Genomic DNA, 23,490 nt, shown 5'->3' on the forward strand with positions numbered 1-23,490 from the left:
ACAGTAGGGAGGGCCCGGGAGGTAGAATTCAGCTCACTGGCTGCCTGTCGGGCCTCTGCAGGGCCACCTCAGCAGACCAGTGTGCCCCTCATCTGCTGAAACCAGGGGAACAGGGACCCCACAGCCCTGCCTCGTTCCCAGAACCGCTTCTCTCTATAGCCCCCTGTCCCAGCGTCCCCCCCCCACCGTGAAATGCCAGGCCTGGGATTTGAAGCCCTGGGTGGCTCGGTGCTGCCAGAGGGGCCCCTGGAAGGCACTGTGTCCTCTGCACCCTCGTCTCCTGGTCTCCAGAGCAAGACTGGAACAACCCCGGCCCCTGCTGCACCAGGCGCCCTTCTGCACACGTGACCTGTATCCTGCGATCAAGCCCTCACAACTTCCCCTTGAGGTGGGGACCACCATTGTGCCCATCTGACAGATGAGGAGACTCGGGCCGAGAGGGGTGCCCCTGCCCAGAGCCCCGCGGTCAGTGGGGAGCAGAACTGAACCTGCACCCTGGGCCATCTCTGCACCTCCCTGCTGCACATCCCATGTCCGTGTCCCAGGGGTTATGGGACACAAAGCCCACTGAGCCTTTCACCCAGGCCTGCTGCACATCCCATGTCCGTGTCCCAGGGGTTATGGGACACAAAGCCCACTGAGCCTTTCACCCAGGCCTGCTGCACATCCCATGTCCGTGTCCCAGGGGTTATGGGACACAAAGCCCACTGAGCCTTTCACCCAGGCCTTAGTAAGCACTGGACACACGGTATTTACTGGCTGCGGACCTCCACTATGGTGCCGCCACGCGGGGAGCAGCAAACCTTTTCTTTATTGTGAACATGACACACAGTCCTGGGGACACCTGGGAAGAGCAGGAACCGGGGGAGCCAGGGATGGGGCCTCCCCAAACCAGACGGTTCCTACTTCCCTTGCCCAGGGCAGGAGCCCAACCTGATTCCCACCCACGGGGTGTAAACAAGGCAGCCTTGAGAGCCCCAGAGAAGGCTAAAGAGCAGGGAGGCCCAGGAGGGGGTCCAGCTGGTGAGGGAGGTAGCCTTCCATGCCCCGGGGGGCGGGGGTACATTTGTGAATGGAAACTGAGCCTGGGCTTTGTCCCCCAGCGCCCCAGGGCTCCAGCAGACGTCCAGTGTTAGAAGCGAGGGGGCAGTTAGGGTGGGTGGGCAAGAGGTCGAATGATCCTGTCCCCTGCTGCACTGTATCACAGCATCAGCAGGTGCTGGCCCAGCGGCCCTGGTCCCCCACAGCCGGTGTCTTCCACTGTTCCCTCCCTCCTCCCGGCAGGGATGCTCAGTTCACTGGGGGGCCTCAGCGATGGCCTTCTCCACCCGCAGGTACCAGGGCTGGATGTGAGTGTGACGCATCAGGTCGTCGAAGGCCTCCAGACCCTCCATCACACGCAGCACACCGTACACTGCCTGGGGGAGGGGGGGCGGGTACAGAGGGGGTGTCCATGCCTGCCCCGCCCTCTGCCCGGTGTGTGCCCTGAGCCCATCACCTCCCCGTTCAGGGAGCCCCGTGACCCACTGACGGGCCATTTTTGCACGCAGGACTTTGAATGAAGCGTGTGGGTTGGCTGTAGGATTCGGGAAGAGCGGACCCCACCACTCGCTCCAAGACCAGAGCCTTGCAATCAACATATTCTACCCTGGCTGTAGGACTGCTTCAAGGATTGGCATTGAAGTCAGGCCAACAAGACACTGTCCCAGGAATCTTGCTGGGCAGAAGCCTGGAGCACTGGTTTTCCTTAAGCCCTTGACAACCAGTGGAGGCAGATGCCTCTGGGATGGAGGAGCTGTGAGACGTAGGTATTGCCTGCCTGGGCCTCCCCCACCCCAAGGACAGACCCTTTGGTCTGTGCACCCTCTGACACCACCACACTCACCAGATCAGCCAGGTTCGGCCTCTGGCCCCCCATGAAGGGCCGGTCTTTGCCCACAGCTGCCACCCACTTGTTGGCAGCCTCGTAGAGATCCTCACGCACGTCGTCCTGGAGGCGGTGCCTGGGTAGGAGTGGGGGAAGTCCATCAGGGGAACTCCGAAACCTGGCCCAGGTTGGGGGAGCGAGAAGGCCCGGGGGCCAAGGCTACTTCGGCGGGTGGAGCAGGACAAGAGACCCAACCATGGAGAGGAAAACAGAGGAAGGTACAAGGCAGAGACCCAGCTCTGGACTCCCAGGCCAGCCCTGCTTGCCCTGGGCTGGGGGAGGCAATCAGGGGTTCTGGGTTTGAGTCTCAGCTTGGCTAACGCTGGGGACTTGGGGAGGGCAGGCCCCCAGGTGCACGCGCACATGAGTGCACGCGCACACACGAGCGCGCACACACACGTGTGCACCGTCACCTGCTCTTGAGCCGCTTGCTGATGAAGTACATGGCAGCTGCGCCCATGTACTTGGCCATGGCGCCCTCCACGGTCCCGAAATTGCCCTCCTTGACAATGTAGTCAAAGGAGGCCAAGGCTTCGGTCGGCGTGCGGTACACATTGGGGGAGATGAGGTGCACCAGCCAGTCGTCTGCCCACTGCCGCCACTTCATCTCCTCCCTGCGGGCAAGGGGGGACAGAAGGTGGGCCAGGTGGGCTCCCTGAGCCAGGGCCTGGGAGCTGAGGGAGCAGACGCACTATCTCGACAGCCCAGTGTACGGACGGAAGCAGGAGGTCCTCAGGAGAGTCAGTCACGCCCGTGGCTCAGCCCCAGCCCTCGTGGTCTCCCATGCTGCTCCTGGCTCACAGCATCTCGCGCAGCCTGGTCCCCTCTGGGGAAGACCAGCCCCTCCCCACATCCCCAGGGCCGGCCCCGGCCCCACTCACGTCCTGGCCTCCTTCCCACCATACATCCGCTGGGCCTCCTTTTCATCCAGCATGAGCCAGTACTTGTTGCAGAATTCGGTCACCTCCTTGCCCTGGTCGTTCACAGCCTTCATGGGTGGGTAGTAGGTGATGATGTCTTCGAGGGGCTGCCTTTGGGAGATATCCAGAGCCTCACCCTGACTCCCTCTTCCTCCAGGAGACTCAGCCCTCACCTCCTCGGGATGAATATCTACCCCAGCCTGATCCAGCCCCAGGACTGACCCACAAAAGCTTTCCCACCCTCCTGTGGGTGACACAGGAGGTCCTGCAGCAAGAGGGACTTGGGGCAGATACCAGAAGCACTTCCCCAACAGAGGGAGATGCACAGAAGAAGGGGGAGTCTCAGAGTGATGCCCGTGGCCCATCCTGGAAATCTAAGCAGCAGCTCCACCCCACTCCCATGCAGGAACCTAGGGGAGGCCTCCCTGAGATAGGAGACAGGATGAGCTGCAGCGCCAGCCTGGGCCTCAGGGGCTCCTTACCCCGACACCAGGTAGGTCTTGAGGGCACTGATGATGACAGAGGAGTCGTTCAGTTGTTGCTGGAGAAGAGGATGGTTTAGATCAAGACTGTGGGGGGCGGGGGGTACTGGCTGACTGGCCACTGGCAGGATCACCAGGGGCTCTTAATCCTGACACCCAAGCACTCTGCAGAAGCTGGTCGGGTGGAACCTGGGCATTGTTTGTCTGTCCCTGGAGGTTCACCCCTAAAATCGATGCCCACTGAGCTTTCCCTTCCCCCAGGACCCACTCCCCGCCCTCAGGGAAGCCTGTCCCGAGTCAGGGAGACCCAAATGTGGCTAATGGGGAGGAGAATGTGGGGAGGACCCAGGATCTGAGCCCCGCCCACTCACCCGCTTGGCCTCCTGGGCACTGAGGGGCCGGGAAGACTCAGAAGCTACGTACTAGGAGCCAAGCCCTACACCCTGGAGAGTATGGTTCTCCGTTGATTAACGAAGCAAACCCAGAGGGGCTAAGTGACTAGCCCCAAGTCACATAGCCAGTGAGTGACAGAGCTCCACCTTGAACCCAGTCCACCCTGACCTCAGAAGCCACGTTGTTAAGCTCTGTGGTCCTCTGTCTCCCTTAGACTCACGGGTTCATAAGCCCCAGCTGAGGCCCGGAGAGCCCAAGTTCCTTCCAGGGCTGCAGGGCAGGGCCCAGCTCAGGACAAGCCTGGACAACGGGGCAGGGAGGGAGCTCCCCAAGGCTCACCAAGCTGTCTCCTTCCTGGGCCAACAGGATGGGCACCTTCCTGTAGGAGGAGAACTTGATCTCGGCCCTGCGCACAGGGTTCACCTCCACCACCTGGTAGGGCAGGGCGTGGAAGTCGAGGAAGGCGCGGACCTTGCTGCAGAAGGGACACGTTTTGTACTGGTACAGAGTCAGCTGCAGGCGGCTGGACAGGGAGAGCTGGATGAGGAGCAGAGGAGGGCGCTTCTGAGGCCCGGTGCCCAGGCCCCGCCCCCAGGTCCAGGCCCCACCCCCAAGCAAAAGTTTCCCAAGAGAGTTTTCTAGGATGACCTGAGAACTTCAGGAGAAATGCGGGATGGGTGACAGGGAGAAAGGGAGGTGAAGGGAGGTGGGCAGCAGGCTCCTGCAGTGGACAGCCAAGCGCCCATCCAGTGGGCTCCCCAGGTAGAAAGTCTGTTCTGTGTAGGAGGAATCTTCTCATCTCTGTCCAACGCTAGACAGACATCTCTCCTCTCCTTCCTGTCCCAAGGGAACTTCAGACACCGCCAGGTGTGCCCCCCCAGATGCAACTGTTTCAACTTGGGAGTGCCCACCCCGACCCCTTCAAGGGGTGTGGAGGCAGAGCCCAGCGTTTCCGAGCGGGGTCTACCTCAAATCTACAAGAGGGGAGCGTTATATCTGGGCCACTGGCCTGCATAGAGCAGGAGAGCCTCACGAGAGCTCGCAGCATATTCATGTTTGAAAGCCACAGCTGCAGTACCGCTCCCCCATTGTTCAGAGATGAGAGACTGAGGCTGGGCCATGGAGGTGGGCGGGCAGGCAGATACGGAATTCCACTCCCCATCTACCGTTCCTGTTCCCATGGGTTCAGGAAAGGGGCGCCTGTGGGGGTGTGTGTGGGGGGGGGTGCTGGTGCTGTGTACAAAGCATCGCAAGGGCAGCTGGGCCACCACCCGGCTTGGGGGACATACCCTTGTTCCTCCGTGTCTCAGGGCCTGGAGTCTAAGGGTCATCAGTTCCGTAAAAATACTAATAACAGTACTAATAAATACACAACCTCGGGATTTGGAGACAGTGGCAGGGACACGATAAAATGTTTGTAAAGCCATCCACTGTACAAGAGGCTTTCCCTTTTCAGTGATCTCCAAATCTTTCCATCAAAAAGTCTTAAAACACGTTAGAAAAACGACTTTGAAACAACGAGAATTCTAGTCAGCAGGCATCAGTAGCGCCCCATTTCACAGATGAGGACGCTGAGGGCTCGAGGGCTTAAAACCAAGTCACTGGTCCAAGGTTAAGAGCGGACGGAGGAGGCGATTCCTGACACCGCCGGTTCCCAGAAGTCCCGAAGTTCGGCGCTGACCCGAACGCCCCTACCCAAGGCTTGGTCCGACCCGGGCTTACCTGCGCGGCTGAGAGGTCGGCACGGAGGTTCTGGGCGCGCAGGTGCCACCGTGCAGTGTGGTACAGCCCCAGGGCTCCTCCCAGGGCCAGCGCCGCCGCCCCCAGGAGCCGTGCGCCCCCCTTGCGGGTGGTGGCGGCGGGGCCCGGGCCTCCCGCCGCCCCGGTTAAGCCGGCCCGGCTCTGCGCGGGAAGTCCCAGCGCGGGACGACCGCCCAGCCTCCAGGTCAGAGCGAGCCCGCCGGGCCACAGCGCCCGCACAGCGTGGGCCATGTTTGCTCCGCCGGCGCAGCGGGAGGGCGCGAGAAACAAAGATGGCCCGGGCTCAGGCTCCTCTTAAAGGAGCAGGTCTCCGGCGCCCTGCAGGTTGCCGGAGTGACAATGATGCCGAGTGGGGAGGGCCAGCTCTCGTGGGACTGGGCGTGAGTCCTCGGAGCCCAGTTCCACACATCCGTCAGAGCCGAAGAAACACACCTAGGGATGTCTGCTAAATGCCCCGGCTTCTAAAGTGTAGATGTAACTGGTCTCGGTGGTGACCCGGAGACGAACGCAGGAACTCGGCCACGTAGCTCGCCATGTGGCCGTCAGCGTCATCCGTAATACGCACCCAATCGAAAGAGAGTGAACCCTTCAGACTATCAGGGAAAGCGTCACGGCGTCGGGTCCAGGAGAGTCGCAGAAACCGCCCAGCCCGACCCACAATAGGTGGGAATCCTCGAATCGGGCTTTTTCTGCCCTCCCGCACCGCTGCACCGTTTCTTCTGTGGCCCGAACCATAAAATTTTCCATACACACAGGGGGCCTTAGAAACCACGTGTCTCGTATTTATTTCGCCCACCCGAAGGCGCCGAGTCGCCGACCCGCAGGTGCCCAGCGGCAGGATAGGGCGGAGTGGGGATTCCAAGCCCTCCCGCCCCTCTGTCGGGCTCCTTGGCCCAAACTGAGGGCCCGAGGCTCAACTACCTAGGCTTCTCGGCGGGCAGCCCCGGGATGGCCCCTCCCGGCGGCCGGGAGATGGGTGGGGCTCGAGGAGTGGATGGGGATCTGAAGGCTGGACAGATTGTGGGCGGGGCGATGCGGAGTCTGAAGGCCAGGCGGGCACAAAGCTTCGCTCCCGGGGTGAGTCGCAAGAGCTGGGCTGCGACAGGGACCGGGCTCTGAGTGGGGCGGGACGTGGGGCGGAGTCTCACAGCGGGTGGGGGCGGGGCCCGGGCGCGTTCAGTTGTGGCATTCAGCCCAGCTGGTCCCGAGTTCCACCCATCACCTCCACCTTCCGCCCTGTGCCGGCTTTCTGTGCTACAATCGCTGTGTCCCGTCTTCGCGCTGCCCTTGCGGCGCCCGAGCCCACAATGTCGGGCCCCAACGGGGACCTGGGCATGCCGGTGGAGGCGGGCCCGGAAGGCGAGGACGACGGCTTCGAGGAAGCAGGTGACCCAGGGGGGCTGCTGAAACGACTTTGCTTTCTCTGGGGTGCCCTCCTGGGAAGGGGAATCGGGGCCAGGATAGGGACCGGGAAGGAACCGCAGAGCCCTCCCATCCCCCCGCCCCAGGGTGGTTCCGGAGCAGCAAGCGCCCTCCGGGGGTTTGGGACGAGCACCTGCGAGCGGGTCCCTGGAAACCGCAGCCTTCGAGAACTGTGGGCGACAGGCCCCGTTTTACAGATGGGGAAACTGAGGCCGCTTCAGGTCACTCGCCCTTTGGGACTGGGATTTGCTCCAGACACTTCTTTCAGCCCATGTGGAGACGGAGACTCCTAAGGGGCCGGGGCCGGGAGTGGACCTTCTTGGCTTGGCAGGAGGGGCTATCTGGGTGGGCGTGCCGCCCTGCTGAGTCAGCAACCCCAGGCACCTTTGCTGGTGTGGCCTGGAGCCCTGGCGAATGTGACTTGCTTACAAAGCGGCCTGTTGCCTACACAGCACTGCAGGGGGTGGGGGTAGGGGGGAAGGAGAGAGAACCATTAGCTCCCTTCTCCCCTTCTGCAGCCTCAGTTTCCCCATCTGTAAAATAACAATAATGGTTAGTGTTTCCTGCAATGAGATCTGTCAGAATTAAATGGGGAAATGAATGGGGAGAGTCTGGAGGCTAGTGAGGCTGGGGTGTTTTAGAGACCCCTATTTTTTGCCTACCTGGCAGCTTGCTCCATCTTTGCCAAATACAGAAAGGAAACCCAATAACCCAATCCTCCACCAAAATACTTGGCAAATTCTCACTTTGTCTTCCTGGCCAAGATTGGGCAGGACGTAAGGGCAGGCCCACGTGTCTTGACCTGCCAGCCGATGCTCACTGCCCTGGGTCCCTATACGGCCTCTTCTTTAGTTCTTTCCAGGCAGCAACCTTCTGTCTGTGGCTGAGCTGGATGGATCCCTAGGCCCAAGTCTGAGCAAACCCTAGGGGTAGCTGTGCTGTTCCCTGTTGCTATGGGACATCTGGGGACAGGTGGCCAAGACCCAGGGTTCTCACACGGGAGAGAGGACAGAGCCTCTGTCCAGGCATAGCCCAGATCGTGCCAGCCCAGGAGCCCCATTCTAGGCTGTAGCTTCTGTGACCTCTCATTGGTATGTGACCCTACTAGCCAGTCTCTTGGGCACATGTCCCTCTGAGTCCGTGACCTCACTCTCCTTGTTTTCCTTCACCCTCTCTTATGCGGCCCTGCCTCTTTTTTTTTTTTTTAATAAATGTATTTATTTATTTATTTTTGCTGCATGTGGGTTTTCTCTAGTTGTGGCAAGCAGGGGTTACTCTTCCTTGTGGTGCACAGGCTACTCATTGCAGTGGCTTCTCTTGTTGCAAATCATGGGCTCTAGGTGCGCAGGCTTCAGTAGTTGTGGCTCGCGGGCTTCAGTAGTTGTGGCTCGCAGGCTCTAGACCACAGGCTCAGTAGTTGTGGCACATGGGCTTAGTTGCTCCGCAGCACGTGGGATCTTCCCGAACCAGGGCTCGAACCCGTGTCCCCTGCATTGGCAGGCAGATTCTTAACCACTGCGCCACCAGGGAAGCCCCAGCCCTGCCTCTTAAGAACTGGGTTCTTCGGGGTTCATTCTTGGACCCACTAGGCCCCATACACGTGGCCTCGGCCACCTCTTCCCTACCCTGGTTTCTGTTACCATCTGTGTCGTGAATGCCCAGCCTATGGTTTCAGGTCAACCCTATCCTGGGTTTACAATTGCCTCTGGGTCAGCTGGGATGTCCCACAGGCACCCCACCCTCATCCTGGCATAATCACCCAATTGACTATCTTTCCCACCTAACCATTTTCACCTTTTCTGCTCCTGCCTCCGTCGTCAAGGGAGAACCCAAGAGTCCTGCCAACCGCTTCACCCTCCATGACTGCCCAGCCCCTGCTCTGCCACTCCTCCTGACCCCAGCACTCACCCCTCTAACACCCCAGTGGGTTCTACCCAAATGTCCCACTGCCCCTTCATCTCACCCAAAACCTACTGAAGAGATGAATCTCAAAATAATTGTGCTGAATGAAAGAGGCCAGGCAATAAAGCATATGTACTATTTGGTTCCACTTATATACAACTAGAAAATGCAAACTAATTTATGGTGAGAAAGCAGCCTGGGGGTTGCCTGGGAGTGGGGTAGGGGGTGTGTGATGACGAGGAGCAGGAGGGAAGGGGCATGAGGGGTTTTGGGGGTGATGAGTATGTTCACTGTCTTGATTGTGGTGGTGGTTCCATGGGTATTTATATATGTCATAACAAATTGCGCGAAAACTACAATGAAAGCGGTATGTCAAAAGGACTTCAGAGGGCTTCCCTGGTGGCATAGTGATTAAGAATCCACCTGCCAATGCACAGGTTCGAGCCCTGGTCCGGGAAGATCCCACCTGCCGCTGAGCAACTAAGCCCGTGCGCCACAACTACTGAGCCTGCGCTCTAGAGCCCGCGAGCCACAACTACTGTAGCCTGCGAGCCACAACTACTGAAGCCCGCGCACCTAGAGCCCGTTCTCTGCGACAAGAGAAGCCACCGCCATGAGAAGCCCATGCACTGCAAAGAAGAGTAGCCCCCCACTCACTGCAACTAGAGAAAGCCTGTGCACAGCAACAAAGACCCAATGTAGCCAAAAATAAAATAAATTAAAAATAAGTAAATGTATATATATAAAACAAAGGACTTCGGAGCTCCAATGGCCAAAGTTGGAACAATTTGATCAACAAAATAAAGTAGTATTGGATTATAACCCAACGTATACAATAAATATTCATGAGCCCATTCTGATATAAATAAATGATTGAATTAATAAGTAAAGGGGGGAGAAGATACAAATCTCTCGTAGAGAAGAATTCCAAATAATTTGTGTAGACATCCTGCCCTCAAGGAGGTGGAGCAAAACTCCACCCTCCTTAGGTGTGGGCTGTGCAGAGTGACTTTCTTCCCAAGAGGACAGTGTGGGAAGGGGGAAGAAGGGTAACTGCAATGGAGAAACCTGACAGTCACCCCCCAGCCAGGTGACCAAGGTCAACATCAACATTGATCAGTCATGTTGACAGTATGTGCCCTCGATAGGATGTGATGCAAAAATGGCGCTTGACCTCTGCACTCTTTCTCCCCCAAAACCCATAAGCCCAGTCTAACCATGAGGAAAACACCCGACAAATCCCGAGAGGGACGTTCTGCACAATACCTGAGCAGCACTTCTCCAGACTGTCAAGGTCATCAGAACCAAGGAAAATCCGAGAAACTCTCAAAGCCGAAAGAAACCTAAAGAGACATGACAACGTATGTATATGTATAGCTGATTCACTTTGTTGTGAAGCAGAAACTAACACACCATTGTAAAACAGTTATACTCCAATAAAGATGTTAAAAAAAAAAGAGACGTGACAACTAAATGTAATGTGGGATCTTGGAACAGGAAAAAGGGCCTTATGTACAAACCAAGGAAGTCTGAATAAAGCATGGACTTTGGTTAATAAAGTATCATTGATGGTTTGTTAACTGTAACAAATGTATCAAACTAATATAAGATGTTAATAATACAGGAAACTGAGTGCAGGGTATATGGGAGCTCTTTTCACAATTTTTCTGTAACTAAAACTATTTTAAAATTAAAAGTTTATTTTTAAAAACTTGTCAGATTGCGTACTTTGAACATGCTTAGTTTATGTTGCTCGTCTGGTATTTGTGGGAAGGTTTGTTAATGATTGATTCGATTTCTGTCGTGGCTATAGGGCAGCTCAGATTGAATCCCTTTGGGTAAATTACAATTTACTGGGAAATTTCCCATTTCATTACCCGTAACATTTACCTATCCATTTAATGTCTATAGAATCTATAGTTATATCCTTCTTTTACTTCTGTTTATTTGTGCCTTATATCTTTCTGTTTTGAGAAATTTTTCTAAATTTCTATCTAAATTATAAGTCTTTTCCAAGAGTCAACTTTTGGCTTTGATATTCCTATTGTGTCTTTCTAATTCATTAATTTCTTCTCTTAACTTCATTTTCTCCTTCCTTCTGTTTTCTTTGAAGTTATTCTGTGGTTTATTTTATAAATTTTTATTTTGGACGCCTTGCTCATGACTCTGCAGGCTTTCTAGTTATTCTAAAACACACCCTCAAAGCCATGCGTGTCCCTTGTTTATTGTGAGCCCAGCAGGGCGTTAAGAGTCTATTTCATGCTAGATCTGGTTGTCTGGTGGAGGGAGGGCCCTTCAGAATTTCTAGACTGCTGTTCACCAGGATTGCTTTTCACATGAGTCCTCCCCAAGGTGTACTCCCCAAGGTCCACTCAGGCCACAGGAAGACTGGGCACCCCTCCGTGCCTACCCTTCAGAGCAACAGCCCTATCTTCCCGATAGCCTCCCTTTCTCTCCTCGCCAGCAGGGGCCAATCTTGACCATCCCTCGCCTTTTGACTTCTCTTGGCAGTAGTCTGACTCCAGTCCACAAGCTCCAAGACCAGAAGTCAGCCCTCCACCTTCCACATCGATTCTCCAAAATAGCCTCACTAGGCAGGAGCTGGAGGAAGCAGCTCCCTGCTCCTAGTGGGGATAATTAGGAGGTAAAAAGGGCAGGGCTCTGATCACGGAAGGGAGGGACCCTGCGGCCCTGGAATACCGGCAAGGTCCTCTGGACGGGCCTCTCCCCCCTCTCCCACCTGATACAGCACACACTCGGAGGAAACACTTGGTGTACACTGGGAACCTGTGAGAAACTTCAGCCATGTAGGAAGGGGAACATTGGAAGGGAGGATGAAGAGCAGACAGTGGGAGAAGGGCAAGGCTTCCACGCGCTAGCTGTGCAAACTAGAGGCCCTAGCATAGTTTTAATAGTCCAGGAGGCCTAAAAGATCCTTTAGTAACTCTTTAGGAGAGGGAAATGATGGGAAATCTGTCAGTGTATGGTTTCACTCTGTGAAAGTGGACAGAATATTTGGGATGTTTTCTTAGCCCAGTCTTTTAGGAAGGCTCTGAACAAGTGAAATCAATTTTCTTTTCAGAAAGCTAAACTTTAAAAAAAACTAAACTTTTTTTTAAAAGGTTGACCAGGAATGAAGATTATCTAGGAGATTTAGAAACATGACACTTCTAGGAAGATGGGGGATTAGGAATGGATAGGAAATGTGGCAATTTAGGGACAAAAAGAGCAAGCTTAGAAGTTTAGGATTTAGGAGTCAGTAGCTGTGGCTCACGGGCTCTAGAGCGCAGGCTCAGTAGTTGTGGCGCACGGACTTAGTTGCTCCATGGCATGTGGGATCTTCCCGGACCAGGGATCGAACCCGTGTACCCCACACTGGCAGATGGATTCTTAACCACTGCGCCACCAGGGAAGTCCCAACAACAGAAATTTAATTCTTACAGTTTTAGAGTCTGTGAAGTCCAAGATTAAGGCACTAGAAGATTCGGTGTCTGGTGGGGGCCCATTTCTGCCCATTTCCTGGTTCACAGACAGCCGTCTTCTCACAGGGTCTGCACATGGTGGAAGGGGCAAGGAGCTCTCTGGGGTCACTTATAAGGACACTAATCCCATTCATGAGGGCTCCACTCTCATGACCTAATTACCTCCCAAAGGCGCCCCTCCTAATACCATTGCATTGTGGGTTAGGATTTCAACATGAATTCTGGGGGGACACAAACATTCAGTTCGTAGCAGTATCCCAGGACAGGGGGCCCCAGAGGTATGGGTAGAGACCAAGGAGCCATGGGTCACTCAATCCTGGCAGACCCAGGTTGGCTCCTAGGGAGAGCACTCGGGCTGCACTGACCCTGGGGGAGGCCAGTGCCCATCTGAGGGTTGAGGGACTCTGGGCCCAGAGGGAGCACCTATACCTATGCCCTGCGTCCTCAGCCTGCCTGTCACACCTCTGTAGAGGGTTCGCACCCCTGAGGTGATTCTGAGAGTCATGAGAAGAGGGAAGGGGGTGGTCCTCCCTCCAGCCCAAGGTCCCCAGAAACTCACACCTCCCCCCGGCCCCTACCTTGTCCCCCTGAGAATTGGACTACAGAGGGGCAGTGGCCAGGCCCAAGGTTTCAATGGGTGTTCTCAGAGTTTTACTCTCCTCTGCTCCCTGCACCAGGCTCCCGGCCCCTCGCCCCACTGTCCACTGGCCCAGGTCGGCCCCTTCTCCTTATGAAAATGGACACACTGCCCCTTTGGAGCCTGACCTTGTCCCCACTGTCACAGTCTTGGTCGTGGCAGGACGGGTGCAGAGCAGGAAGGAGCAGGTCTTGCTGAGTGTCAGGGCCACATACCAGGCAGAGGCCTATGGAAACAGCTACCCCTGCCCAACTCCCCCGGAGCCCAGCATCCACCCACCGCCAGCTGGATGCCTGGTGCCCCCTGCAGACCCTGCTCAGAGCAGTGGCCTCCAGTCCCCTGGACCCCTTGTAATCATCACAGGCCCTCTTGCTTGCATGGCAGTCCAAGCCCTGGAGTGAAAGGCAGGAGCACCCATCTAAGGGGCATGCATGCATGGGCCAGGCACCCAAGGACCAGAAGCAGGACAAGGGCCTGGCCCCAGACCTCATGCTGCTGCTGCCCAGTAGACCCTAAGGATTTCCCCAGAGGGAGGAATCCAGTGGGTGTCTTGTGGGGGGTGTCAGAAGCAGCTGCCTTTCTTTTTCTCTTTTATTCTTTTTTAAAATTAATTTATTAATTAATTTATTTTTTGGCTGCGTTGGGTCTTCTTTGCTGTGCGTGGGCTTTCTCCAGTTGTGGCGAGCGGGGGCTACTCTTCATTGCGGTGCGCGGGCTTCTCATTGCGGTGGCTTCTCTTGTTGTGGAGCACGGGCTCGAGGCACGCGGGCTGCAGCAGTTGTGACACGCGGGCTCAGTAGTTGTGGTGCACGGGCTTAGTTGCTCCGCGGCATGTGGGACATTCCCGGACTAGGGCTCGAACCCGTGTCCCCTGCATTGGCAGGCGGATTCTTAACCACCGCGCCACCAGGGAAGTCCGCGGCTGCCTTTCTAAGCTTTGCCACAGGTAGGCTTTCTGGTAGGTGGAAAGGGCGGGAATCAGGAGATCCTCGAGTGACCCCTGGCTGAGAGCTGAGCGATGGGGGTTGGGAAGCTGCTTCTGGAAACCTGAGACTCAAGCCAAGTCTCTGGAGGAGCAGACACCTCACACTGAACAGTCCTTCGTTCTTCTGGGTGTTTGGACCCGCAGTGGCCAAGGAGGGCCTATCTGTGGACCCCAAGAGTTGCTGTCGCCACAGCTGGCCTCCTGGGGGCACCTTGCCTGCAGGCTGCTCCCAGGTGTCGCCCTGGCCCCCAGGAGCCTAGTCGCCCCTGCCCCGGGGACCTCCTGCTCAGCCCTTCAAGCAGGGGAGAGAGGGGTGCTTTTGCCCCAAACATCCCAGGCTGGGCTGAACACTGCTCCCAAGCTTCCAGAAACAAGTCCAGGCGGTTAGAGTGGATTCCTGAGATGCAAAAGCTGTCAGTGAGCATTTGACTGCCTTCCTGATTGGATTAGACCGGGGATGAGGCCTGGGTCCTTCCATGGGAGTCAGGCCACTGCAGTCCCTGGGGAGCTTCTCCTCTGGGGCCCGTGGAGGGGGAGAGCACCTGCCAGAACAGATTCAGAGCAGCCACCGTTCTCCTGGCTTCTTGCCACAGAGAGCCACGTGCGGATGGTTTCTAAGTTCCTGCCGTTGCTAAAGAGACCCAGAGCAGGACTTGGAAGGTCCAGCCCTGGCTTCTCCCAAGGGGGGCCTGGCCCCAAGACTCCTGTGTGGCTTGTTGTGGCCTCACTCAGGACGTCTGCAGCTCCTAGAGAGACAGCGGGGAAAGCCGGCAGGGGTGGCCTGTAAGACCAGCCCAGGGGCCACAGTGGAAACAAAGAGAGGGGCCAAGGGGAGTCAAACAAGCACCTGGGGTGCCCCACATGGCGCCACGAGTGCAGTGCAGAACTTTCTGAAGCCCTGGAGTCCAGGAACTGCTCCCAGCTCTGGGCAGTGTGAACCTGCAAGTGTCTTCCTTGGCCGGGGGCCCAGGCCCAGTGGGAGGGGGCTGGGCAAGGAACGAGGTCTCCAGGGTCCTGTCCTTGGAGTCGGCCCAAGTCTAGACAGGAGGTCTACACCACGGTCCTCACCCAACCCTCCTAGTACCTAGTTCTGCAGCTTGTGCGAGGTGGGTGTGTGTGTTGAGCTGACCCTTCCCTGAAGCCCAGCTGGACTCTGAAGAGGGTGGGCAGAGCTTTTCACCTTTATCCCCAGCCCACCCTGCAGGACCCTTTCCCTTCCTAAGGCAGACAGCTGCAAGCACCCTCGGCTGACCTCCTGCCGCCCAGCTCCACACAGCCCCAAACCCACCTCTTGTTGGCTGGGATTGGCCTGACCTCTGCTCCAGCCAAGGCCAGGACCATCCTTGGACCCCCACGAGGTATGGCTGGGACACGGCACACTGCTGAGACTCAAATCCCTGGACAGGCCTCGTCCCCTTCACTCCTCCCTCGGCTCCTGGACCAGGCCAATCTCCAGGGCTGGGCCAGGAGAGAAGGCAGAGGCAGCCAGCTGAGGAAGGGGTGATGAGATGGCTGTCACCAGGTGTGTCCGCTGAGGCCAAGACCACACAGAGATAAGGACAGAGAGATAGTCAAGGCCAGTGGGTCTGAGACAGGCCTGGAGCCAGCACAGAGAGAATGGGCCCTGCGTGGGTGTGATCAGAAACTCAGAGGTGACGTCCTGTAGAGACCCCCCATGTGTGCACCAGCTGCATGGCCTCGCAGGATCTGCCTGCAGCTCTCTTTACAGACGGGGAGACTGATGGAGTGTGTGTGGGGGGGTGGACAGAGATTTGCAAGCACCCGGAGGCATCAGGACTCCAATGGGGGCCCCTGAGCTGGGCAGCTGGGCCGTCTCCCCTCCTGCACCTGGCCCTGGTTTTCACATGCTGCAGACCTGGCCCAAACACCCGTCCCCAATTCATACCAGGGGAGCACTGGCCACCCTGACTTTATTTTATTTTATTTTATTTTATTTTTATTTTACTATTTTATTTAATTTTATTTTTGGCCACACTGAGCGGCTTGCCGGGATCTTACTTCCCGGACCAGGGATCGAACCTGGGCCCACAGCAGTGCAAGCGCCAAGTCTTAACCACTGGACCGCCAGGGAATTCCCTCACCCTGACTTTCTATTTTTTTTGAGATCGCTCAATGTGAGCAAAAATGTGAACAGGTCTTCATATTTATTGCTCATCAACATCAATGGGAAATCTTAAAACACGGAAGAGAACAGGCCACTCCTCCTTCTATCTCATTCAGTTAGTGTTTTTCTTAGGACCCATTCCTTTTTGTTTTTCAGAGTAATCCTGACTTTTTTTTTTTTTTTTTGGCTGTATTGGGTCTTCGTTGCTGTGCACGGGCTTTCTCTAGTTGCGGCGAGTAGGGGCTACTTTTCGTTGCCGTGCGCGGGTTTCTCATTGCGGTGGCTTCTCTTGTTGCGGAGCACAGGCTCTAGGCGCGTGGGCTTCAGTAGTTGTGGCACGCGGGCTCAGTAGTTGTGGCTCACGGGCTCTAGAGCGCAGGCTCAGTAGTTGTGGCGCACAGGCTTAGTTGCTCTGCGGCATGTGGGATCTTCCCAGACCAGGGCTCGAACCCGTGTCCCCTGCATTGGCAGGTGGATTCTTAACCACTGTGCCACCAGGGAAGTCCCAACCCTGACTTTTAGAATCTAGAATATTCCCTGCAGTGGCTCCTTGGTGATCCAAGGTACTGTCCCTCTCCTACTTAAAATTCTTTGAGCCTCCATCCATGAGTTTCCCCAACGTCTAGGAGTCACCACAGACTCGAGGGTACCTTTTAAGGTCAGAGAGAATAGCAGGGGTAGAGGCCCTGGGGCTGCGAGCACGGATGAAAGGGGTGGGGTGGGGGTGGCCACGGGTGCCTGCAGAGGGCCCGGCCTTCGGTGGCAACATCCCTGAAGAGGCTTTGCTCATCTCTACTTCCTGTGCTTTCATCACCCGGAAAGGCCGGCAGGTCAGGGCCTGAGAGGGCAGGGGTCCTGTGGGGGCCTCTCTGCCTCAGTAAGATGCGTCCTACCCACCAGCTCAGGACCCCTCCAAAGCCCCTCCCCTCAGGGCTCGGCACCCCAGAGCCTAGGCTGGGGAAGCTGATTCCCAAGCAGCAGGCAGGCAGCGCCATTGAGGTCCCCGTCAGTCTCATGCGAGGCCAGCAGATCCTCAGTTCAGCCACAGATCAGGCATCCAGACAGCCTTGGCCCTCGTGGTAAGCTATCTGGGAGACATTGCCCAGGGCCTGGGACCCACCATTGCCTCCCAAGGACGGCCAGGCCCCCAGTGAGGAAACTGCGCCCCTCCAAGGACAGAGCTGGGATCAGCCATGGCAGGGACAATTCTGGGGTCCCACGCCCAGGGCACTGGGCTCCAAGGCTGTGGCCAGAGACAGCAGCTGGCCTCAAGGACCTCTCAAAGACAAGTCCAAGTCCCTGCATTCCCTGTGCCCCAAAGCACTTGGTGTCCAGAGCAGCTGGGTGGATAGCCCACCTTCAGGCCCCAGCCCCCAGCGCCCCTCACCCGGCACAGACGCATGCCCCATGCTGCCCCCCACAAGCATGGCGCTGGGACCGCAACACCTGCTCTCTGCTTTGCCAAGGGTCCACACGTGGGGCTCTAATGCCCAGCTTGGGGTCTCATCCCCTGGGCCCACAGCAGGGACCAAGTCCTTTAGGGGTTGGCTAAGGTCCGAGGCATGGAGGAGGGGAGGGGCTCTTCCTTCAGCCTCTGGCCTGGTGTGCGGCCCCCGGGAGGGCCAGGATCTGGGCTCCGAGAGCTCAGGGCACACACCACACTCTCTGTCCTTCCTGGTTAGAAATGTTCACTCTCAGCTGCCCTACCCTTCCCTGTCCCTTCTGAGAACCAGGCCACAGCACATAGGCTGCCAGGGTGAGCAATGGTCTGTGTTCCTCGGATGTGGGAAGGGGGTCTCACCACACATACCCACCCTGGGCTGGGGCTGAGCAGGGGCCCCTGAAAGTCAGAGATGACAGCTTGTCCTGATCAGGGACCACCGACCATATACAGAGCCGACCAGAATGAAGGGAAGGGGCACAGAGAGAGTGGAGGGAGCCCTTGTGCCTGCCAGACGTGCAGAGCTCTGGGCAGTGTCCGCTCCCCACCTTCTGCCCCTGGTCTTGCACAATCCTGACCAGCGGGGAAAGGGGCAGAAATCTTGCCAGGTGTTTCAGCAAGAGTGCTGGCAAATGCCTCAGCCTTCCCGGATATGGCAAAATATGAATGACTCCACCCTGGGAGGGGCTATGAGGCAGGTGGACCATAAATAGGGTTGCCCAGGCAGCCTCCGCACTCACTTCCCCCCTCAGCTGCTGTAGGGAACGCCAGCCAGCTCAGCCCTGAAGCCATGCCCCTAGGTCTCCTGTGGCTGGGCCTCAGCCTGCTGGGGGCCCTGCACACCCAAGCCCAGGATTCCACCCCCAACCTGATCCCAGCCCCGCCTCTGTTCAGGGTCCCGCTGCAGCCCAACTTCCAGCCTGACCAGGTAAGGGCCCTGGAGGGAGAGCTGCAGGGGTGCCCAGGGAAGAGTGCAGGCAGAGGGGAAGAGAGGTGAAGAGTCCTAGCAGACAGGTAAAGGCGGGACGCCCAGGCTTCAGCTTAGCCTGCCCTGGCTCCCCCGATGGAAGCCACGCTCCATTGTCCCACACCGACCCCGACCTTGCTGACAAGAGGATCACCTGGGCAGACCTTCCCAGGTCCAGTCTCTCTCCCATAATTGCTGTAGTCCATGTGTGGTGGGGACACCTTTAGTCCCTCTGCGTGAGGAGGAAACTGAGGCACAGGGAGGCCAGCTGGCCACCCTGCCCAGGGTCGCCCCCTCCCTGCCACCCTCGGGCTCCCTCCTGGCCTGGCTGCCTCCGGCTCCCACTGGCTTCATCAGTGCAGGAACTGAATGCCCAGTCCCAGGCTCTGCTGCTTAGTTACTGGTTCAGGGCCTGGTTCAGGGCCTGGTTCAGGGCAGGGGCCCTAGGGTCGTTCGTGGGCTCTGCCTATTACAGCCCCCTGTAGTTCCAGGGGAAGTGGTACATCGTAGGCTTGGCAGGGAATGCATTTAAGAAGGAAAAACAAGGCCAGTTTAAGATGTACGCCACCACCTACGAGCTGAAAGAAGACCTCAGCTACAATGTCACCTCCGCCCTGCTCAGGTGAGAGCTGCCACCTCCTTGGGGAAAGTGGGAGAGACCTGAGGGGCTGCTTGAGGGTCTAGCAGCAGACTGATGTCACAGTCAAGGGCTGACCGAAGGCGAGAGACAGTCATTCATCCTTCCGCTCAGCACCGGATTCAGGTATTTGTCCATTTCTTCCTTCATTAGATCAGCATTTATTGGTCACTTCAGAGCAGACACACAGAGGGTGCTGGGGATGAACAGTCATTCAGAAAACAAGACAGAGACAGCCAGGACCCCCCGCCCCCCGCCCCCGCCACCCAGGGCTTCATCAAGGGCTTACAGGGAGGTAGCCTCTGGAACTGGCCTTGAACGAGCCACCTGCCTCAGAAGGAGGCATGAGGCGTCCACGGCAGGGGCTGGTGACCCTGAGTCAGAGAGAAGCACTCCTTCAGGAAGCAGCCGTCGTACAGCTGTTCTGAGCAGCAGCTGAGTGGCTTGGCAGGGGGGCAGCCCTCACACTGCCAGGGGCCTCAGGCACCAGCACAGAAGCGATCTGGTGAGGAGTGGGTCTGAGCAGGGTCCCTCTGGGGGTGGTGGAGAGAGAAATGGTAGGGTGCCAAGGGTCGCCCAGCCCCTATGAGTCTCTGGCTCCGGCACCCAGGGGGATTGAGGCTGGAGCATCTGTGGAGCAAGAAGCAGAAGAAGGATGGGTTTGGGGAGATCAGCTCTGGAATACCAGGAGACGGGGTGGGACTCAGTTCAGGGTTGGCCCAGGAGCTAGAGGAGTCCTTGGCAGGGAGCAGACTGGAACCTTGGAGGGCGAATCCCCCAGGAGAGGTTACAGACAGGGAAGCAGCAGAGGGTAGATAGGAGCAGGGATAAATGCCTGGGGTTGGGGGTAGGGGGACAGTGTGTAGGGAAGGCCACCGAGGGGAGACAGCCCTAAAGAGGAAAGGACAGTGGGTGCTGGAGGGAGGGTCTGAGCAGGGTCAGATGTCCCAGGGCAGACCAGGCAGTGACAGACAGGGGTAGGCTTAGAGGGGAAGACCCAGGCCCATCTCAGCTGGGTGGGGTAGGGACCGCCTGCTGTGGTGGGGATGGATTGTCTTGGGCTGGGCCAGGCCAGGGGCATCAGAGTCCCACCCCCTCCAGCTACAGCCCTGGCCCCCACCTCATCCAGCCCAAGGAGTCCAAGCCTGTGTCCACTCCGGTCTCACTCACCCATCTCTCCCTCCCACAGGGACGAGCGCTGTGACCACTGGATCAGAACTTTTGTCCCAAGTTCCCGGCCCGGCCAGTTCACCCTGGGCAATATTAAGGGTGAGTCCTGAATGAGGCGGGCCCTGGGGTTGGGCTTCTGGGGGGGCAGGGTCCTCCAGGAAGGGGCGCAGACCTCCCTGCCCGTCCACACAGATGCTGTTCTGTGGGAGAAGCCCCTGCAGATGGGCCGGGGAGAAAGGAACGGCTCCCTCCTCCCAGCCTGGGCAGGCTGACCCCTTGCCGTCCTCCCCACAGGCTTCCCCGGGGTGCAGAGCTATACCGTGCGAGTGGCGACTACCAACTACAACCAGTTTGCCATAGTGTACTTCAAGAAGGTTTACAAGAACCAGGAGTACTTCAAGACCACCCTCTACGGTGGGTCTCCCCCACCGCCTCGGGGACCCGGCTCCTGGTCACACTGTCAGGGGAGAGGCCCACGCCAACCCAGCCCCCCAAGGTCCTCTCCAGTGTCAGCTTGCAGTCCCTGTGGGCGGCCAGGGAGGGAGGTCCTTCTGCAGACCCTCCATGAGGAAGGGATCAGAGGCCTTGTTCACACATTCAACGATATTTATGGAGTATTTGCCGGCCACTCACTGGCCATCTGGCCACAGGGAGGACCAAGGAGCTGACCCCTCAACTGAAGGAGAACTTCATCCACTTCGCCAAATCCCTGGGCCTCACCGATGAGTACATCCTCTTCCCTGTTCCAATCGGTAATGGCCAGCTGGGGAGAGGAAAAGGGCATGTGGGGACTACCCAGGCCTGATGCTGCCCCACCAGGGAAAGGGGGGGAGGAGGGGCTCGGTCCTCTACTCCAGTCACTGGAGCCCCTGGGAGCCACTTTGGGTTCAGGAAGACTCTGCCCCACCCAAGGATCCATGGGGCACCCGGGGATCTGGGCCCCAAGGGTTCCTCCCTGACAGATGAGAATTTCAGGCCCAGGTCCAAATTCCCCCAGTCTCCCTGCCCCAGGCCACTTCCCCGACACCCCAGGCCCTACCATCCTAGACCACTTCCTCCTCACACCCCCTCGTCCGGGGCCACTTTCCCCCTTGCCTTGAGGCCGGCTCACCACTGACTTGAAAAGTGCCCTTGTCTTCAGGTGGCCTGGACTGGGCAGGGGGCTCCAGCTAGGCCACTCAGGGAGCCACTGGCTCCCCAAAGCTGAAGGGCTGCCAGGGTCAGCAGGTAAACGGGCAGAAGGCCTGGGTGCCCGAGCAGATGTGTGGCTGGGCCTCACCTGCCTCCTCTGCAGAACGGGAGTCCCCCAGGTCTGCTCGTCCTCAGGCCCTTCTCCCAATCCCCTGCCCCAGCCCCCCAGCCCTGAAGGGAACCCCCAGATATGCCTTTGCTGGGCCAGGCTGGGGCCTGGGGTGCCCAGGGGCAGTGCAGGGGTCCCAGTGGGCAGGGGTCGTACACACACACACCTGCCCATTCTGACAGACTCTCTCCCCCACAGACAAGTGCATCGATGACCAGTGAGGGTGCAGTGAGTATGGCTGGGGAGGGGGCTGATGGGAGCCAGGGTGCAGGCCTGCCTTTGCCCCCCCTGCCCAGGACTGCTCTTGTCTCTACTTCCCCGTCTCCCTCTCAGGTGCCTCCTGTCTCTCTGCTCCCATCACCCTCCTGTCAGCCTTTGCCCGGCTTGGTGCCCAGCTGTCCCCACCAGCCCAGACACCGGTGACAGGAGAGAGTCCAGAGACCCTTCTCATGGCACTGCCCACCAGCTGCTCTCCGAAGCCCCACCTTGCCTGCTAAATAAACACATGCCCCGGTCCCCAATCTGTGCTCCTTGACCCCTGGGCCACCTGGGAGGAGGACAGGCAAAGGATGGGCTCACATTAGCATCACTCCTGGACCCCCCTGTGGTCCTCAGCAAGTGATGGCGGCCACAGAACCCATGGCCAGCTATGGCTGGACGCTTCCTAGCTCTCCACCCACCCCCACCCCACCCCCAGGCCCGTCCCTGCCTTTGAGGGATGCCTGGTCCAACAGAAACACTGATGGGGCTCATTCCCACACTCGATCACCTGCAGTGGGTGCCACAGCAGAGGCCCAGCCAGGGCCGGGGAGCTGGATGGGGGCTGCGAGGGCTGAGGTGCTGTCACCCCCAACTCACCAGGACTCCTGTGGATGCTGGAAGACAGCAGCCAGGGCAGGAGGGGTGCACAGTGGGTGGGGCAGAGGCATGCCCAGCTTGAGGGTCGCCAGGGGTGGTCCCCTGCCCCTAGGGGGTGGCAGTGTCCATGCTGACCCCATTCAGCATCTCGTCCTCACCCACACCTCTCCTCTATGATGACCTCCAGACCACCAGGGGCAGAGCCGGGGATGGCAGGGAGGGGAATATGCTGCCAGGAATTCAGATTCCAGGAGACTCGAGGGCTCCAGACCTGTACCCTCCGCTTGGCTGGGCCCAGCAAGCCCTTGTTCACCCACAGGCCGCAGCTGGAGCCCCTCCCTGTCTGCACCACACACAGGAACCCTCTCCCTGGCCTCTTCTTCCGTTGCAAGGTTAGAGGTCAGAGAGGGTGGGGTTCTGAAGAAACCCAGGCTTCTCCACCCACAAACTTGCACACCTACCCCTTCACTCTCGGCTGGGGGAAGGGGAGATACTGGAGCTGTGATAATCCTGGATAATCTCTCTATCTCAAAGGCTCAGTGTAAGCAAGTCTGCAAAGGCCCCTTTCCCAAATAAGGCACCATTCACTGGTCCCAAGCACTAGGACCCAGATCTCTTCGGGGACTGTTACTCAGCCTCTTCCACACGGGGCTTGCAGAGGGGGTGATGGCAGCTCACCATCACCATCACTTGTGAGATGAGGGGTGAGAGGCGAACAGCGATGCCAGAGGCGGGGCAGCACCAAAGCACGCCCCCTCCCCCCATCAGGGCTGGCTGGGGTAGTGGCTGTTTTGTCCTGTGGTCTGCTATGTGGACCTTGACCACAGGAGTGAGGTGGGCAGAGTCCAGGTTCGCTTTGGCTTCTGGGAGCAGAGAAGGGGCCAGCCAGGTAGGGGCCTCACCACATGTGTCACCCAGCTCTCCATCCTCCCACCCTCACTCAGCCACTTAGGGGATGAGGCTTTGGCTGGGCTCTCCTCTCCTCTCCTCTCGCCTGCCTCCCTCTGCCCACACCGCTAGCCCCAGGCCCCGGGCACACACTCAGGCCCAGGAGAAAGGCCACTCCTTGAATGCCATGGTG

The 23,490-nt window shown here is 58.0% G+C and overlaps 2 protein-coding genes across 5 annotated transcripts; one reads left to right on the forward strand and one right to left on the reverse strand.

The window, feature by feature from the left end:
* Nucleotides 1-208: 208 nt before the first annotated feature.
* On the reverse strand, nt 209-6,580 carry PTGES2 (prostaglandin E synthase 2). 4 transcript variants are annotated; one of them, XM_079927618.1, is made up of 7 exons: nt 6,405-6,580; nt 4,062-4,259; nt 3,330-3,388; nt 2,809-2,954; nt 2,341-2,541; nt 1,886-2,003; nt 209-1,418 (listed from the first exon to the last, which is right to left on the reverse strand). In XM_079927618.1, exons 4-7 carry the CDS (start codon nt 2,919-2,921, stop codon nt 1,296-1,298), a joined length of 555 nt encoding a protein of 184 aa, XP_079783744.1. In that variant the 5' UTR covers nt 2,922-2,954; nt 3,330-3,388; nt 4,062-4,259; nt 6,405-6,580; the 3' UTR covers nt 209-1,295. The 4 variants fall into 4 exon arrangements, with proteins under 4 accessions (XP_079783744.1, XP_079783742.1, XP_079783743.1 ...); XM_079927616.1 differs by lacking the exon at nt 6,405-6,580 and adding an exon at nt 5,445-5,881 and having other exon boundaries at nt 2,809-2,958; XM_079927617.1 differs by lacking the exon at nt 6,405-6,580 and adding an exon at nt 5,445-5,721.
* An 11,379-nt stretch (nt 6,581-17,959) lies between these two features.
* On the forward strand, nt 17,960-22,015 carry LCN2 (lipocalin 2). The gene is made up of 7 exons (XM_079927619.1): nt 17,960-18,405; nt 18,930-19,066; nt 20,271-20,350; nt 20,546-20,665; nt 20,902-21,003; nt 21,750-21,779; nt 21,885-22,015. The coding sequence occupies exons 1-6, from the start codon at nt 18,268-18,270 to the stop codon at nt 21,770-21,772; spliced, it is 600 nt and encodes a 199-aa protein (XP_079783745.1). The 5' UTR covers nt 17,960-18,267; the 3' UTR covers nt 21,773-21,779; nt 21,885-22,015.
* The last annotated feature ends 1,475 nt before the right edge of the window (nt 22,016-23,490 follow it).

This window comes from Stenella coeruleoalba (assembly GCF_951394435.1).
Source record: "Stenella coeruleoalba genome assembly, chromosome: 7".
NCBI lineage: Eukaryota > Metazoa > Chordata > Mammalia > Artiodactyla > Delphinidae > Stenella > Stenella coeruleoalba.

Coding starts and splice junctions, on each gene's coding strand:
- PTGES2 (XM_079927615.1), bottom strand. CDS start 5,714: ATGGCCCACGCTGTGCGGGCGCTGTGGCCCGGCGGGCTCGCTCTGACC. Junction 2,959..3,329: donor AAGACCTACCTGGTGTCGGG/GTAAGGAGCCCC, acceptor TATCTCCCAAAG/GCAGCCCCTCGAAGACATCA. Junction 2,004..2,340: donor AGCAAGCGGCTCAAGAGCAG/GTGACGGTGCAC, acceptor ACTCCTACCCAG/GCACCGCCTCCAGGACGACG.
- LCN2 (XM_079927619.1), top strand. CDS start 18,268: ATGCCCCTAGGTCTCCTGTGGCTGGGCCTCAGCCTGCTGGGGGCCCTG. Junction 18,406..18,929: donor CCAACTTCCAGCCTGACCAG/GTAAGGGCCCTG, acceptor AGCCCCCTGTAG/TTCCAGGGGAAGTGGTACAT. Junction 19,067..20,270: donor GTCACCTCCGCCCTGCTCAG/GTGAGAGCTGCC, acceptor TCCCTCCCACAG/GGACGAGCGCTGTGACCACT.